Below are 13,177 nucleotides of genomic sequence, written 5' to 3'. Positions count from 1 at the left end.
TGTGCTTTGTCTTTTTATTATTCTTTATTTATTGGTCCTACCAACATGACTCTTTACCCAGGCCCACTGCTCCTATGCACTCTGGCTTTGTAGACATTCAGGTCACACGTCTATTTCCCGAGAGTCTCAACTTCTTCTTCCTATTCCTTTCCATGCTTTGCCTCACTTTCTCAGAAACTGAAGGCATTTGCTTATTACTATTTGCTTATTTGGGTCTGTGTAAAGGTTCCTTGGCAGGAGAACATGCATATGACTTTAAAATAAAGACCAACATTCTGACACTAAGGTAATGCACAGAAAAAAATACAGTACTCAGACATCATTGCAAATAAATACCCCATACAGATGAAGTTATCTCAAATGTAATAATATTTTTTATGAATCAACACTGTAACAGAAGGTAAAAATAGGAGTCCCTACAACTAGGAATAAGAAATGCTTATTCCAGGAAACAGAATTCTTTTATTCTTGCCATTTGTATTATTATAATTTGGGTATTTTTTTGGAAGAAGACAGTTTTTCTTCTTCTCTGAGTACCAATTGGATCACTCCCACGAACCTCACTCAGCAAACAGAGCAGGATGCACACACCTGGTTTGCTAAGGAGCTTTAATGAGTTCTGTTTCCTGAAATTAACAGTGATTAGTTACACCAAGCAAGAGAAGATATAATGTTTTATTTTCACATTTGCAAAGAATACCATGGCTAACCCTTGTCCCACTGCGTGCTGACGAAGTGTCGGCTCTCCTGATGCCCTTGGCTCTTCACAAACGTGGTGTTCACACAACTTGCTTAGCTTGTCCCATAAAGTCCATTTGGTTCCCAAAACACAGTCAAGGTTTTGCATTTGCTTTCATTTTCTAAGCCCCTGAATTTGCAAGTAAAGAATCACTGACTAACAGAATTTTGCACAATTACTGTTTTATCTCCCTCAATGAAGATGCCCAGGCACAGGTGTGAGGCGAGCACCTGCTCCCACCTGCTGGTCCACACTGGCCTTCAGCATTCCCAACTGCCCGTTTTAGAGAATTAACTACGCTGGGACACCTCCCTTAACTGATGAAGGCACTACTGGCAATGATTACTAACAAAATGGCGCTGAAATAGAACACCCTAAAAATCGACAACTGTAGAATTTTCTAAGTGTACCATAATTTGGCACAACAACCAGAGTAACAAAACAATTCCAATTTGGAATTTCACTGGTACAGTTGTATAAAATTCTGTTAATCAGTCATGCTTCACAATGTCCTAAAACCCAGAAAATTCTGGAATCTGTAGGTAATACTACTCATTCAATAATTTATCTTTTTTTTTTCAAGTGCCTATTACTGTTTTAACCAGAGCAAAGGTCAAGTTTTCTTCTTGTTACATTGAACTATTCCTAAGAATAATAATAATACAATATGAAAAACCCCAGAATTGGAATACCCTGGATTTCTTAATGAACATGGCATTTAAAATCTGTAATTTCAAACATGAACCATAATGCTGTATAATCTAAAAGGCTGCTGAACCACAGCGTGGCTACCTCTAGCCAGCTCCTTGTTGGGAAAGCCCTCCTCCCCACCGTCTAGAGCTACACACTGGGAGTACACGGCTCTGCCTCATGCTGACGCCAGGTCAACAAGGTGGGAGCTAAGACAGAGAGCTACAGGACCACGAGCACAAACCACGGCATCTGAGACCGTCTCTCTATGTCGGAATTAGGGAAGCAAATATAATATCAAAGTATCAAAAGTGCACAGGTTGATCGGATAAAAAAGGAACAAGGAGACCCCTGTGGTAGGCATCTCCAGCAGGCTCCTAGCGAGCCTGGTGGTGGCTGTGGAAGCAGGTTCTTCAGCCCATACAGAGGCCTTTCCAAGCAGCAGCTCGCAGCATTCTCAACATTAAAGCTTTTCTCTCCCATTGAAAACTTGGGGAATGCTATTTTGCAAAGAATTGCAGTGGCATATCCAAAAATGTTTCTAAGTGGAATTTTAGGTTGCCCTTCCTTCCTCCGTGTGGGCAGGGAAGGGGAAGGGAGGGGCTGCAGTGTGACAGTGCTGGGGGGTCGAGTCCTCCCTGCAGCTACTCTACAGCTGAAAACAGGAGAAAACAAGACAGCATTAGAAACTGGTCACCTGTTGCTTCCTGTTCATCTGACAACTAAAGCTCCCCATGTGCCAGGAGGGCGCGAGCACGTTAGTTGCAGAAGAGGAGACCTGTGTGTTAGGGGGCTGATGGCTCTGAATCTGCAAAGCCCCTTATGAGTTCAGAGAGAAGCTGCATGCCAGGCTTGGTGAGGAGAGGGCAAAGCGGGTGTGGGGCTGGCACACAGCAGCCATCCCACCAAGTCTTGCTGGGGGGTTGGGGGTGAGGGACATAGATCTGAGCCCAGGGGTCACAGGTGGGCCTGTCCTGGAGCATGGAAGAGACCAAGACACATTATGCACCAAAGGGAAGAGCGGGTGGGGACAGACAGCTGTGTGACGGGCAACAGGGTCTCCCGTCAGTTACACTAATCCCTTTCTTCATATACAGACCCGGCAAGCAGCCTACAGGGGAGAACACTGCAACCTCCGGGCTAGCCAGCCCACAGTGATGGAGGTAAAATACTGAGAAACGTTCTGCTTCAGAACCTGTGAAGTTGGATGGCCTGATGCCACAACTCTGGCATGGATGGAGCCTCTGGAAACAGGAGGGCCCAACAGCTATCTTTCCTCTTCCTGTCATGACCCCACAAATTGCACTAAATAGAGAGAACTCCACACCTCCTGCCTGTGAATCCTGGGACTGGTCCTGGCCCATGTGAAAGCTTTCCCAGCACCAGGACGGGCCCTGGCTATCACTGTGGCTGTCCTTCAAGTCAGCCAAGCCTGCTGGTGGCTCGGATTTCAGGTTGGTGTTCTCAAAGCCCTGCTTCTTCAGGTCTCAAGCCCCCGAGATGAAGGCTTGATAATGGGCAGCCAGGATTACCCAAATACAAAAAAAGGACAGGCTTCGCAGTCCGGCCAGGCACTTGGAAAGCTTTTCTTACTTAAAAAACAAAACCCGGGCTCAGGCCCTGTCAATTTGTCACCTCACAGGCCACAAGACAATCATGGAGATCTCGGAAATAAGAAACTGAGGCTGCCACACGCTGATCTCCTGGGTTTTGGTCAGCTACAGCTGCGCCGTGCATGTCTAGCTGGCAGAACGCAGGAGCTCAGGGCTGCTCTTCTCTGGGTTTGGGGGAAGAAATTCTGCACTTTTGTCCCGAATGTGACTTGCAGTGAGACGCTGCACAAGCTACAATGTAATTTTTTCCATAAAACTATGCCAAGTGCAGAGCCATCCTCTAACCTCCTAAAACTGCTTTCTGGTACTGACATTAGATACATGCGAGGAACATGCAAGTTTCAACCCAGTTCTGCCCTTGCAGTGCCGAGGGATCAGGACCAGGACTCCTTCCCTGGGGTTTTCCCAATGGCGCCCGGGGCCCCTGGAAGACACTTTACCACATCTGTCTTCCATAAGGGTGCGGCCCCATTCCTCCTGCTGACCTCCGCCAAGAGAGCAGCTGAGGACAGGGTGCTCCCAAGGGGAGCTGCAAAAAGTGAGAAGCAACACAAAGCTCAGGAGTGTCCAGGTGACCGCACGCGCCCCACACTACCTTGGCCCAAATCCTGCCCTTTGTGCGTTAGTCACGTTAAGACTGACCTAGCACCGCAATCCCACTGCTGCCTCTGTGTTAGTTGAGGTGAAGCAGATGTTAGTGCAGCGTGCAGCACCCCGCAGCCCTAATCGCAGTAAATGCTGTGCTTCTCACTGCAGAACACCTGGTTGGTGAGCCCGGTGCCCTCGGCCCTGTCGCTGGCACAGGCGCACGTGTGACTTACAGTCGGGGTGGCCGGCTTGGCCTTGGCAGTAGCCTTGGCGCGGCCCCGCCGGGTCTGCTCATGGTCCAGCTCGAGCAGCTCCAGCCGCTGGGTCAGTGCCAGCTTCTGCTGGATGGCCATGCGCAGCAGTGAGTTCAGTGTCTTCTTCTCATCCTCAGCGGCTGCCAGCTGCCGCTGCATCTCGTCCAGCTGCGTGATGTACTCGTCACACCTATGGGGAAAAAGAGTGTGGCTGAAGGGCCAAGTGGGGCTGCCTTCCATGTGGTCCCTGACATTGGGGCCGGGGCTGGAGAGGCTTGTTCTGGTTTCTTTTACAAAAGCTTCGTTTGGACAATGCCCCTGATGAGGGTCAGTGGGATGCTCAAGGCCCTGGATAGCACAGCCCTGTAAGGCTGGTTTGAGTTCTGTGTTGTTGATTTGGGGATGTGAGCTGCTTTGTTCATTTGGCTGGAGGTGGTTCCTCTAAAGACGCTAAGCTTTCAGTGACTTGCCCTTCTGTAAAAGGGGCTATTCCCACATTCCTCAAGGTGGCCCGGGGCACTGAGACATCATGGCTCCCAGGGTGTGGATGTGAACCCAAGCAGGACTAGGCCTGTTCCTGCTGCAAGCACAGTTGGTGCTTAGTCAGTGGGTGCTGAGTGACCAACCAGAGCAGGGAAAGATGTGTGTGGACACTGTAAACAGCCCAACCCAGCACCTGGGCCTCACTTAACTAGGACTCATGAGCCCCACCTGTGTGCAGAGCTGGGGGAAGGTCTCTGCGGGGCCTGGCACAGGGCTCCAGGGAAGTGGGGGGCATGCCAGGTACTGAGCACAGCCCTGCTTTGCCCACATCCACCCACCAGGAGCTGGCCCCTTGACAGTGCCCTCTCTAGAGACTGCCTTCCACGGGGACATTCACTGAGCTGTCACTCTCACAGGTTTGAGATCTTAGCTCCATCTGAAAAGTCAGGTCTTTAAATAAAACAAGTTTAAAAAGCTAGGGATTACATGCCAGATGCTGAGGAACTGTGGAATCTTTTCCAAACCACTTTCTGAAGTCCCAGGAAGGGTGCAAGCTACTAGAGAAACCCTGGAACTCTTCCTTGTCTCCACAGGGAGACTGAGAAACCAGGAGTGGCCAGAAGAGAAGCAGGCCCTGCACTCAACTTCCGAGATGTCTACTCGGAGACTCAGCTTCTTCACCCAAGAAAAGAAACCATCCAACTTATCTGATCGGCCCGTGGAGGGCCTAGCCTTTCCATGCAGGAGCTGTCACCACACCAGCCAGTAGATGGTGCCACCCATCTTTGGAGAGTGAAAGGCAGTGGCGCCTGTGGGGGGCACCTGCGGATACCCCAGAACATGGATCTGTCCCGTGGAGACCTCTAAACAACTAGGAAGCCTCACTTCCCAGTCTCGGTCTGAACTTCCCCAGCTTGGGAGGGATGTGCACAAGTGGGGGCTGTCCCCATCCACCCCTCGGCCAACCACTAAGAGCCCCTTGCTGGGGACAAAAGTAAGCTGCTCCCCTCTAGCACCGAGGCCTCCTCTCCCTCCCCTGACCAGCAGGACAGAAGGCTAATCCCAGGTGGTCACAATGACATGGGGATGCAGAGCTGTGCAAAGGCTAGACTCCTGACAGGGGACCCCGACCATGACCTACTCCAGACAGGAGGGAAACCTTCCTTCTGAATCTACAAACTTAAACTCAAGCTCGTTCCTTACGGCCAACTCTTTGGGGGCAAACTCCTTCTGAGATAAAAGGTCAGGGCTCATTTGCCACCTCTCTGCCCGAAGTCAGCCCTTATAACTGCTGGATCCAAGGGCCCCCCAGCAGGGTCAGGCTCCCCTGCCACCCCCGAGCTCCACGCCTCTAATCCGTCCACTCTGGACTCCACTCTTCTCAGCCCTTCTGCTTCTCAGCCTCCTTATGTACAGAGGAGAGATAAAACGGCCTGACAGGTGTTCATTAACAGCAAAATGGAGATGGCCCCACAAAACTAGGCTCCTGGGGCCAAGCTGGGCAGTGACAGGAATAGGAAAAAGGATCACACACCCTTTGCCACCACTGGCGGCACACGGGTGCCTGCTAGGCATGTCCCACACTCAGGCACCTGCTTGCACGAGCACAGAGGAAGCTGAGGTGCAGCCAGCTGGGGATCCCTGACACCATGCAGTCCCCACATCTCTTCACCCTCCCTTGACACCAATTCGAGCACCCATGTGCCAAGGAGGAGCTGAGGCTGCACTTCCCAAACCTCATGCTGTATCAGTCCTGACGCTGCTAGACACAGGCGCTGAACTGGCAGGTGTGCAGTCGTTAGAGGCAGGCAGCACGGGGCTGCATGCGCCATGCAGAGGGGGAAGGGCCTGGTGCAGTTACCTCGTGGCGAACATGGCACGCAGCGAGGAGAAAGTGGCTGCGTCCTCCTTGAGCGCCTTGAGCTCGTTGCGCAGCTTCATCATCGTCTCGGTCACCATGGCCTTCTCGTTCTCATACTTGCTCTTCAGGTTGGCGAGGGCCACCTCGGCTGTCTGGGGGACAGACATGTGCAGCGTGGGTGAGTGAAGGGTAGAAGCCAGCCTAGGGATGATCTGAGTTCATGGTGGGAACCCTGAGGCTGAGGAGGTGCTGACACCCACAAAGAAAGCTCTCTGGGAGGGGTTCCCCCTCTGACACAGCCCTGGAAACACTCTGGCAACTGTGCCGTGAGGATCAGCCTGCCTCAGAGTCCCACCTGCTGATCTGACTGGTAGAGAAGGACCACACGCCAAACCTGTCCCTGGGACCTCACAAAGCCTCACATCTCTCTCTCCACGACATTCAGGCCGTGGCTGTCACAGGTTCTTTACACAACTGTGTAGCAGCAACACTTGTTGGATGAGCTGTTCTGGTTAAAAGGGCCCTTGAACCCACCAGTCCGCTCCATCCTCCTGCCTGGGGGCCCTGGCCAGAGGGGAGGGCAGATGCCTGAGATGACCTGGGACCAGCTCTACCTTGTAGGTGACATAGGCCAGGCCCCTGTGGTGGGTGGCGACAACGGGGGAGAAACACCCAGCCGCCAGGCTCTAGGTGACAGTGCCCCTCCCCAGCCACCTTGCCACCTCACCTGCTTGTTGGCCTTGAGTACAGTGCGCAGCGTGGTGATCTGTTCCCGCTTGGTGCTGAGCAGCGACTTTAGCTTAAGGATCTCCTCCATGAGCGCCTCCTTGTCCTTGTCCACAGCAGGGCCCAGCTCCTGCGAGGCAATGCGCTGCCGCGACAGCTCTGTGGTGCGGTCCACAGCCACCTGCAGGTGCTTGATCTGGTCGCGGATGATGGCGATCAGGTTGTAGATATTCATGGGCTCCCGACGCGGGTCACTCAGGGGCGATGGCAGTGAGGAGCTAGGCGAGGGGCTACTGTCCCCAGCACCACCGTCTGCTCGGCCTGCCTCTGTGGACAACAGCCCCTTGGGCAGGAGGACGGGCGAGCGGCGCCCCCGGCTCTCAGGGCTGGTGCGGCCCCCTGGGCTGGTGCGGCCGGCTCTGCCCTGGCCCTCACGGTAGTAGTCCAGCATGACACGGTTGGGCGTCTCATTGTTGCACATGCACACGTGGTGGTAAAGGTTGGCCAGCTCCTCGCTGAAGGTCACCAGCTCATCCTGGGCCACACTCAGGCTGCCTTGTGTCTCACCAGCAACGTCGCTCACCTTCTTCAGCTCCTTCTCCAGCCGGGCCAGCAGCTCACGGTCTTGGCGGCTGGCATTCTCTAGCAGGGAGACCTTCTCGGTGAGCACCTGGCCCTCGGCCTCGTAGCGGCCCTTCTCCTCGGCGTGCTGAGCTTCACGGGCCTCGTGCGTGCTGCGCAGTGCCTTGAGCTGCTCCCGGAGCTCACCAGCCTCGGCCACAGCCACATGGTACTTGCAGGCCAAGATCTCGGGCCCATTGATGTCCACCTCATAGTAGTCACCATCTTCATGGCTGTCACGGTCCTTCTCGTTGTCCAGGGCTGTCTGCCGCTCCTTGCCGGCCTGCAGGCGCCGCAGGGCACTCAGGTTCTCCGTGAGGCGGCTCACCTTCTCGTGCTGCTCTGACAGGGTCCCTTTCGCGTGCTCCAGCTGCTTCTGTGTGTCCTGCAGTGTTGCTAACAGGCCCACCTTCTCCCGCTCCATCTGCAGAGGCAAGGGCAGCAGGAAAGCGTGTCAGCAGCCTATGCGCCCCACAGGCTTGGAAGACCCCTGAGGACAGCCCAGTGACATCCCATTCTGTGCCAGGAAGGCCATGGGCCCTGCAGGTTCCCTGACCATGCTGTCAGTGAGGCAGGGGCAGTAACATTTGGGGTACAGATTGGATGGAATCCATACTGGAACCTCAGATGCTGCCTGTCACCAGTAACGGTGCTCACTGCGAGGCTGCTCTCCCCTCACCCCTGCTAGAGGGGAGCTCGGCTCAGAAAGCAGAGCTCAGGATGGAGGGGTGGTGGGGAACCCTCACTGCCCAGCTCTCTGCTCTGGAGGGTGGGGCCCTGCTGCCTTCTTTCTCCAAGGCCTTTGAAGGCATGCAATCACTTGCTGGTTCACTAGTGACCCATCTCCAGGAGATGAGTCTACACATGACGCTGACTGGTCACTTGTCTCCTTGTCTGGGTGGGATTAATGTCTTGTCACCTCACCCGTGATATGTGTAACAGGGGAGCACTGGGCCGAGGTGCTAAACTTCATGCAATCCTCAGGGACCTCCCTCTCTGAACTCCTCTCTCTGTACTACTGGAGCTTCACTTATGGTAACAACACAGGATTTACTTATTTTTTGGCAGCTGGCCAGTACAGGGATTCTAACCTGTGACCCTGATGTGACCAGCACCAGATTCTCCCAAATAAGCTAGCCAGTTAGCCCCAACACAGGATTTAAAATTAATGTAAGAAAGTAAATTACGTCAACACAGCATCAGTGTCAGGCAAGCACTGCTCAGGGGACAGTGCCCCGAGGGCCCCGCACCTGCTCACCTGCATCAGCTGCTGCTTCAGCTTCTGGATCTCGGAGATGTTGAGCTCGCTGAGCAGGTCAGAGACGAGGCTGGGGGAGGGTGGTGTGAGGCCGTCCTTCTGGGGTGTGGAGGTCTTGTTGTCCAGCGGCAGCTTGGCGAGGCTGCCGTGCTCAAAGCCGTTGACCAGGGCCTCGGTGTCATTGTTGGGCTCGGCGGCATCATCGCTAAACTTGAGGCCATCCAGGGAGACGTGCAGGTGGCTGGTGTAGAAGGAGTCGTTGATGCTCATGTATTGCGACAGCTCCTTGCGCAGGCTGTTCTTCTGCTCCCTCTCCGTCTTCAGCGTCTCCAGTGCCTCTTCCAGCTGCCGCTCCGAGATCTCCTTGAGCCGTATGGCATCCTCCAGCTGGCTGTTGAGGTACTCAGTCTCCTCCTCCAGACGCTTGATCTCATGCTTGAGACCCTCAAATTCCACCTGGGAAAGAGAAGCCAAATGCTCCCACGTCAAGGCCACGCGGAGGCTCCTTTTAGGCCTGATAAATCAGGGAAACACACCTGCGGCCAACTCCCCCACCACAGAGGTGAAGCACTGTCCTGTGGAAGGGGCTGCAGCCCATCTGGACCAAGGCTGCTTCCCCATTGAGGGATGCAGGTGCTAAGAGGGCTCCGTGGCATGAGATGTAAACACACAGAAGGTTTAGCTCCTTGCTGGACAAGTGTGCGCCTGAGGGGCGGCCAGCATCAACTCTGAAAGGCTGAGCCATGACACCGTGGCCAAGCCAGATGCTCTATGTGGAAATCCACTGAGAACAACACACATCTATGCCAAACTTCTATTCCTGGTCACTTAAAAATATTACCACATACATGCTGACTTAAAATCCTCCAAGACTGCCTAATTAACATTAATAGTCACCTAAATATATTAAGGTACATGACATACGTATTTCAATGTGTGCTATGACCATTACTTCTAATCATCTTTCAAAACGAAGGAATGAACTGAAATACCCCCAAGGCAGAACGTCTCAGCACACACGTGACACCCAGACCTGGAGGAGTTCAAAGGTAGGTGGGAAAAGCAAAATCAAAGTCTCATCTACGTGAAAGTATATGACAAGGACAAGGAAAAAAACAGATGGAAACCAACGCTTGATGTGGGGGGTCAGGGTTCATGAGCAAGTTTTGAAAACATTCCTTATCATTCTATAATATTTGTACAAAAAATCAGAAACAAACCAATAAAACGAAGAGCTGAGCAGAGCTCTGTGGGTCTTGGGCAGGAAGGGACAGCTGGTATGGTGAGCATGGAGTGCCCAGTGTCAGCGCCACAAACTGAGAGGCAAGGAATCCCAGAGAGGGAGGGACGGTGGGCCAGATTCCACCGAGCTTCAGTCTCCCCTCTCCTCAGGTAACTGTGGGCCATGCTCTGCCAGCAGTCACGCCAATGACCACATGGCACTTCACATGAAGACAACTGCTATGACTGTTAATAAGCATGAGCTGTCACAGCAGGACCGGGGCTGTGAGCTCTGTTCCTGCAGTTTTCTGGGAGCAGAATCCACTCTGCTTGTTTTTGTAAACACAGATTTCAGAGTAAACACATGCACTTCCTCACCCAGTATAGAAATGCCAGGTCCCCTGATGGTGAGACTTTTCTGCTCTGAGAGGATTTGGGTGGTACAGAGTCTCTGAGGAAAGCAAAAATGACATCCACTGCATTTTGGGGGAAGTTTTGGGGTCTCCTGAGAGAAAAGGTTCGCTATTCCCCACTCTGCAGGGCTCTGGCTCTTGAAGAGGTGGGAGCAAATTCAGGTCCTGAGTGGCCCCCAGAGCCTAGGATCACCTTATCCTATCACAAGACGGCAGGGATCCTCCTCATCCCCATTAGAGACCGAGACCATGCTGCCTGTCCCCATCAGAGACAAACCCCCTGCTCATCGCTGCCACCGAAAGCAGGGACCCTGCTCGTCCCTTTTATATGCAGAGGGGACTATGCTTGTTCCCATTACAGACAGAGCTGACGGTCCTCTGACCCATCACGGTCATCCCCGACATAGGTAAGGAGGACCCTCCGCATTCCTCTCAGAGAAAGACACCCTGTTGGTCCACATTAAAGAAAGAGAAGAGCCTTTTCCTCCCTGTCATGGGCAGAGACATGGGGATGTTTCAGGCCTCGTGGTCAGCACCTGAAAGAGAAGAGAAGCTAGAGGATCAGTCTCGGGTTTTTTGGTGTAACCTCTTCATCACCTCTTGGATTTTTTTCCCATTTTTGTTGGCTGGGACGCCTCAGCCTGGCCAATCATCAGCAAACACTGCAGCCAGAGGCCTAGTTTGGCGGCCCTGCCGGCCACACTCCCGCCTCCACGGTGTGAAGCTGGCCCCAGGCCTTGGAAGTGTGGAATGAGACAGGGAACACCTTCTGAACGGAAGAGAAAATAACGACAGGGAATGCCTTCTGACAGGAGAGAGAGGGGTGGGTGAAAAGGCAGCGCGGCCCACAGCTCACAGGAGGACCTACCCCCACCCCACAGCCCAGGACTACCTGGTTCTGCCTGAGCACAGACACTTGCTTCTGCAGGCTGATGTTCTCCTCCTCGAGCTCCGAGTAGTCCTGCAGTAGGCGGGCCTCCCGGAATTTGTACTCCTTGATGTCATCCCGCAGGCGGCCACGCTGGATCTCCACATTCTGGTTGATCTGCCAAGGGGAGAGAGAAAAGTGGATGTGAGTGGCCCCCGCAGCTGGCCCCAGCACACCTGCCTCTGAGGGTTCAGCTTGCCAGGCACACTGTGTGGCATGCCACACAGCCAGGATGCAGAAGCCCAAGCCTGTACGTGCCAGTTCGGCCACCTGGATGGGAGACGCAGCCTAGAGCAGCACAGTATGGAGGACAGCAAAGGGTCTGGAGTCAGATCCCCTCAACCTTTCTCAGCCATGGAACCCCTGGCAAGTGACTGAGCCTGCTCTGACCCTCACCTTCTTCATCTGTAAAATGGAGTTAAAAGTAATTCCTCCCTCCTACCCCGACGGTGGGCATCTAAATGGTACAGTGCTATGGCAAACAGTTTGCAGAGGCTCAAACAGCTAAACAGAGTATCTACCCCAGAGAAATGAACACATCCACGTGTTCACACAGAAACCTGTACACCATGTTCACAGCAGCAGTGTTCACAACAGCCAAAAGGTGCAAGCAGCCCAAGTGTCCATTGACTGGTGAATGGATAAACAAAATGTGGCCTAGCTATACAATGGAGTGTTACTCAGCCATAATAAGGAATGACATATTGACACATGCTACAACATGAATGAACCTTGAAAACACTGCTGAGTGAAAGAAGCCAGCCACAAGAGGTCATGCATTGTGTGATTCTATCTACATGAAATGTACAGAAGAGGCAAACTGAGACACAGAAAGTGGTTGCCAGGGGCTGGAGAGAGGAGATTGGGAGTGACTGGTAACAGGGTTTCTTTTTGGAGTAATGAAAAGTTCAAAAATTGACTGTGTACACACACAACTGATGGTACACAGACATGTGCGTCTACTGATAACCACTGAATTATATACACTTTAAGCAGGTGAGTTGCATGGGGTGTGAATGATCCCAATCCAAGTTGCCAGTGAGAAGTCAGAGGCATTATCATGAGGAGAGGCAAGTTCAGGGTTCAGGGGACACAACAGTTGAGAATGCTGCAAGTTCTCAGCCTGGGCTGCACACACCATATGACAGGGACAGGCCCTCAGCCTCAGCCCTAGAGACATTCAGGGTCAGATCACTCTTTGCGGTGGTGGTGTCCTGCACATCACGGGATGTTTAGCAGCTCTCCTTGACCTCTGCCCACCAGATGCAACCCACCCCCACTGTGACAACTAAAAATGTCTGCAGACATCTGCAATGTCCCCTGGGGCAAAATTGTCCCCTTTACAAACTCTCTATCCCCTCCTTGTACTCTGTTCCTTTCCTGTCTCCTGTTCCCACTGCCCAAGTGGCCTCCCCACATGTCTGCAAAGGTCTGGCTCCCCAGGCCCACACCGCCCCTGCTCCAAAGCCCTTTTGGACCCTTGGTCAGAAGCTCTGTTCACTCGCTGGGCCCCACAGCTCTGTCCTCCTGTCACACTGTCCTCTCAGTTTATGCTGGGGCTTCTCTTAATCCCATTCATGTGCTCATCTGAACGACACAGGCTTTACAGACAAGACTACAAGATTCCATGCAAGTACACACAAAATGGTCATGTTAGGTTGGTAAAATGAAATAGGACCTAGAAAAAAGGAAAGCAACAGAAAGGAGAAGAGGGCCATTGTATAGCAAGAACTACTGACAAATGCTTACTACTCATAGCAAAGATTGTATTTAAGTACACAC

At 52.8% G+C, this 13,177-nt stretch overlaps 1 protein-coding gene across 2 annotated transcripts in view; it reads right to left on the bottom strand.

The window, feature by feature from the left end:
• The window catches only part of BICD2 (bicaudal D homolog 2 (Drosophila)), a 48,735-nt gene continuing 35,558 nt past the window's right edge, over positions 1 to 13,177 (bottom strand). The window contains exons 3-8 of one of the 2 annotated variants that reach the window (XM_008579342.1): positions 11,360 to 11,512; positions 8,834 to 9,289; positions 6,956 to 7,999; positions 6,229 to 6,380; positions 3,864 to 4,074; positions 1 to 2,084 (exon numbers count right to left, since the gene is read on the bottom strand). In XM_008579342.1, coding sequence (XP_008577564.1) covers positions 2,079 to 2,084; positions 3,864 to 4,074; positions 6,229 to 6,380; positions 6,956 to 7,999; positions 8,834 to 9,289; positions 11,360 to 11,512 — 2,022 coding nt within the window. In that variant the 3' untranslated portion in view covers positions 1 to 2,078. Of the gene's footprint in view, positions 4,075 to 6,228; positions 6,381 to 6,955; positions 8,000 to 8,833; positions 9,290 to 11,359; positions 11,513 to 13,177 lie in introns of both variants that reach the window. The other variant, XM_008579341.1, reaches the window with a different exon arrangement.

Source organism: Galeopterus variegatus, unplaced genomic scaffold, assembly GCF_000696425.1.
Source record: "Galeopterus variegatus unplaced genomic scaffold, G_variegatus-3.0.2 Scaffold1860, whole genome shotgun sequence".
Classification (NCBI taxonomy): domain Eukaryota; kingdom Metazoa; phylum Chordata; class Mammalia; order Dermoptera; family Cynocephalidae; genus Galeopterus; species Galeopterus variegatus.
The sequence above is the reverse complement of the archived record's forward strand: the minus strand, read 5'-3'. Positions and strand labels throughout refer to the sequence as shown.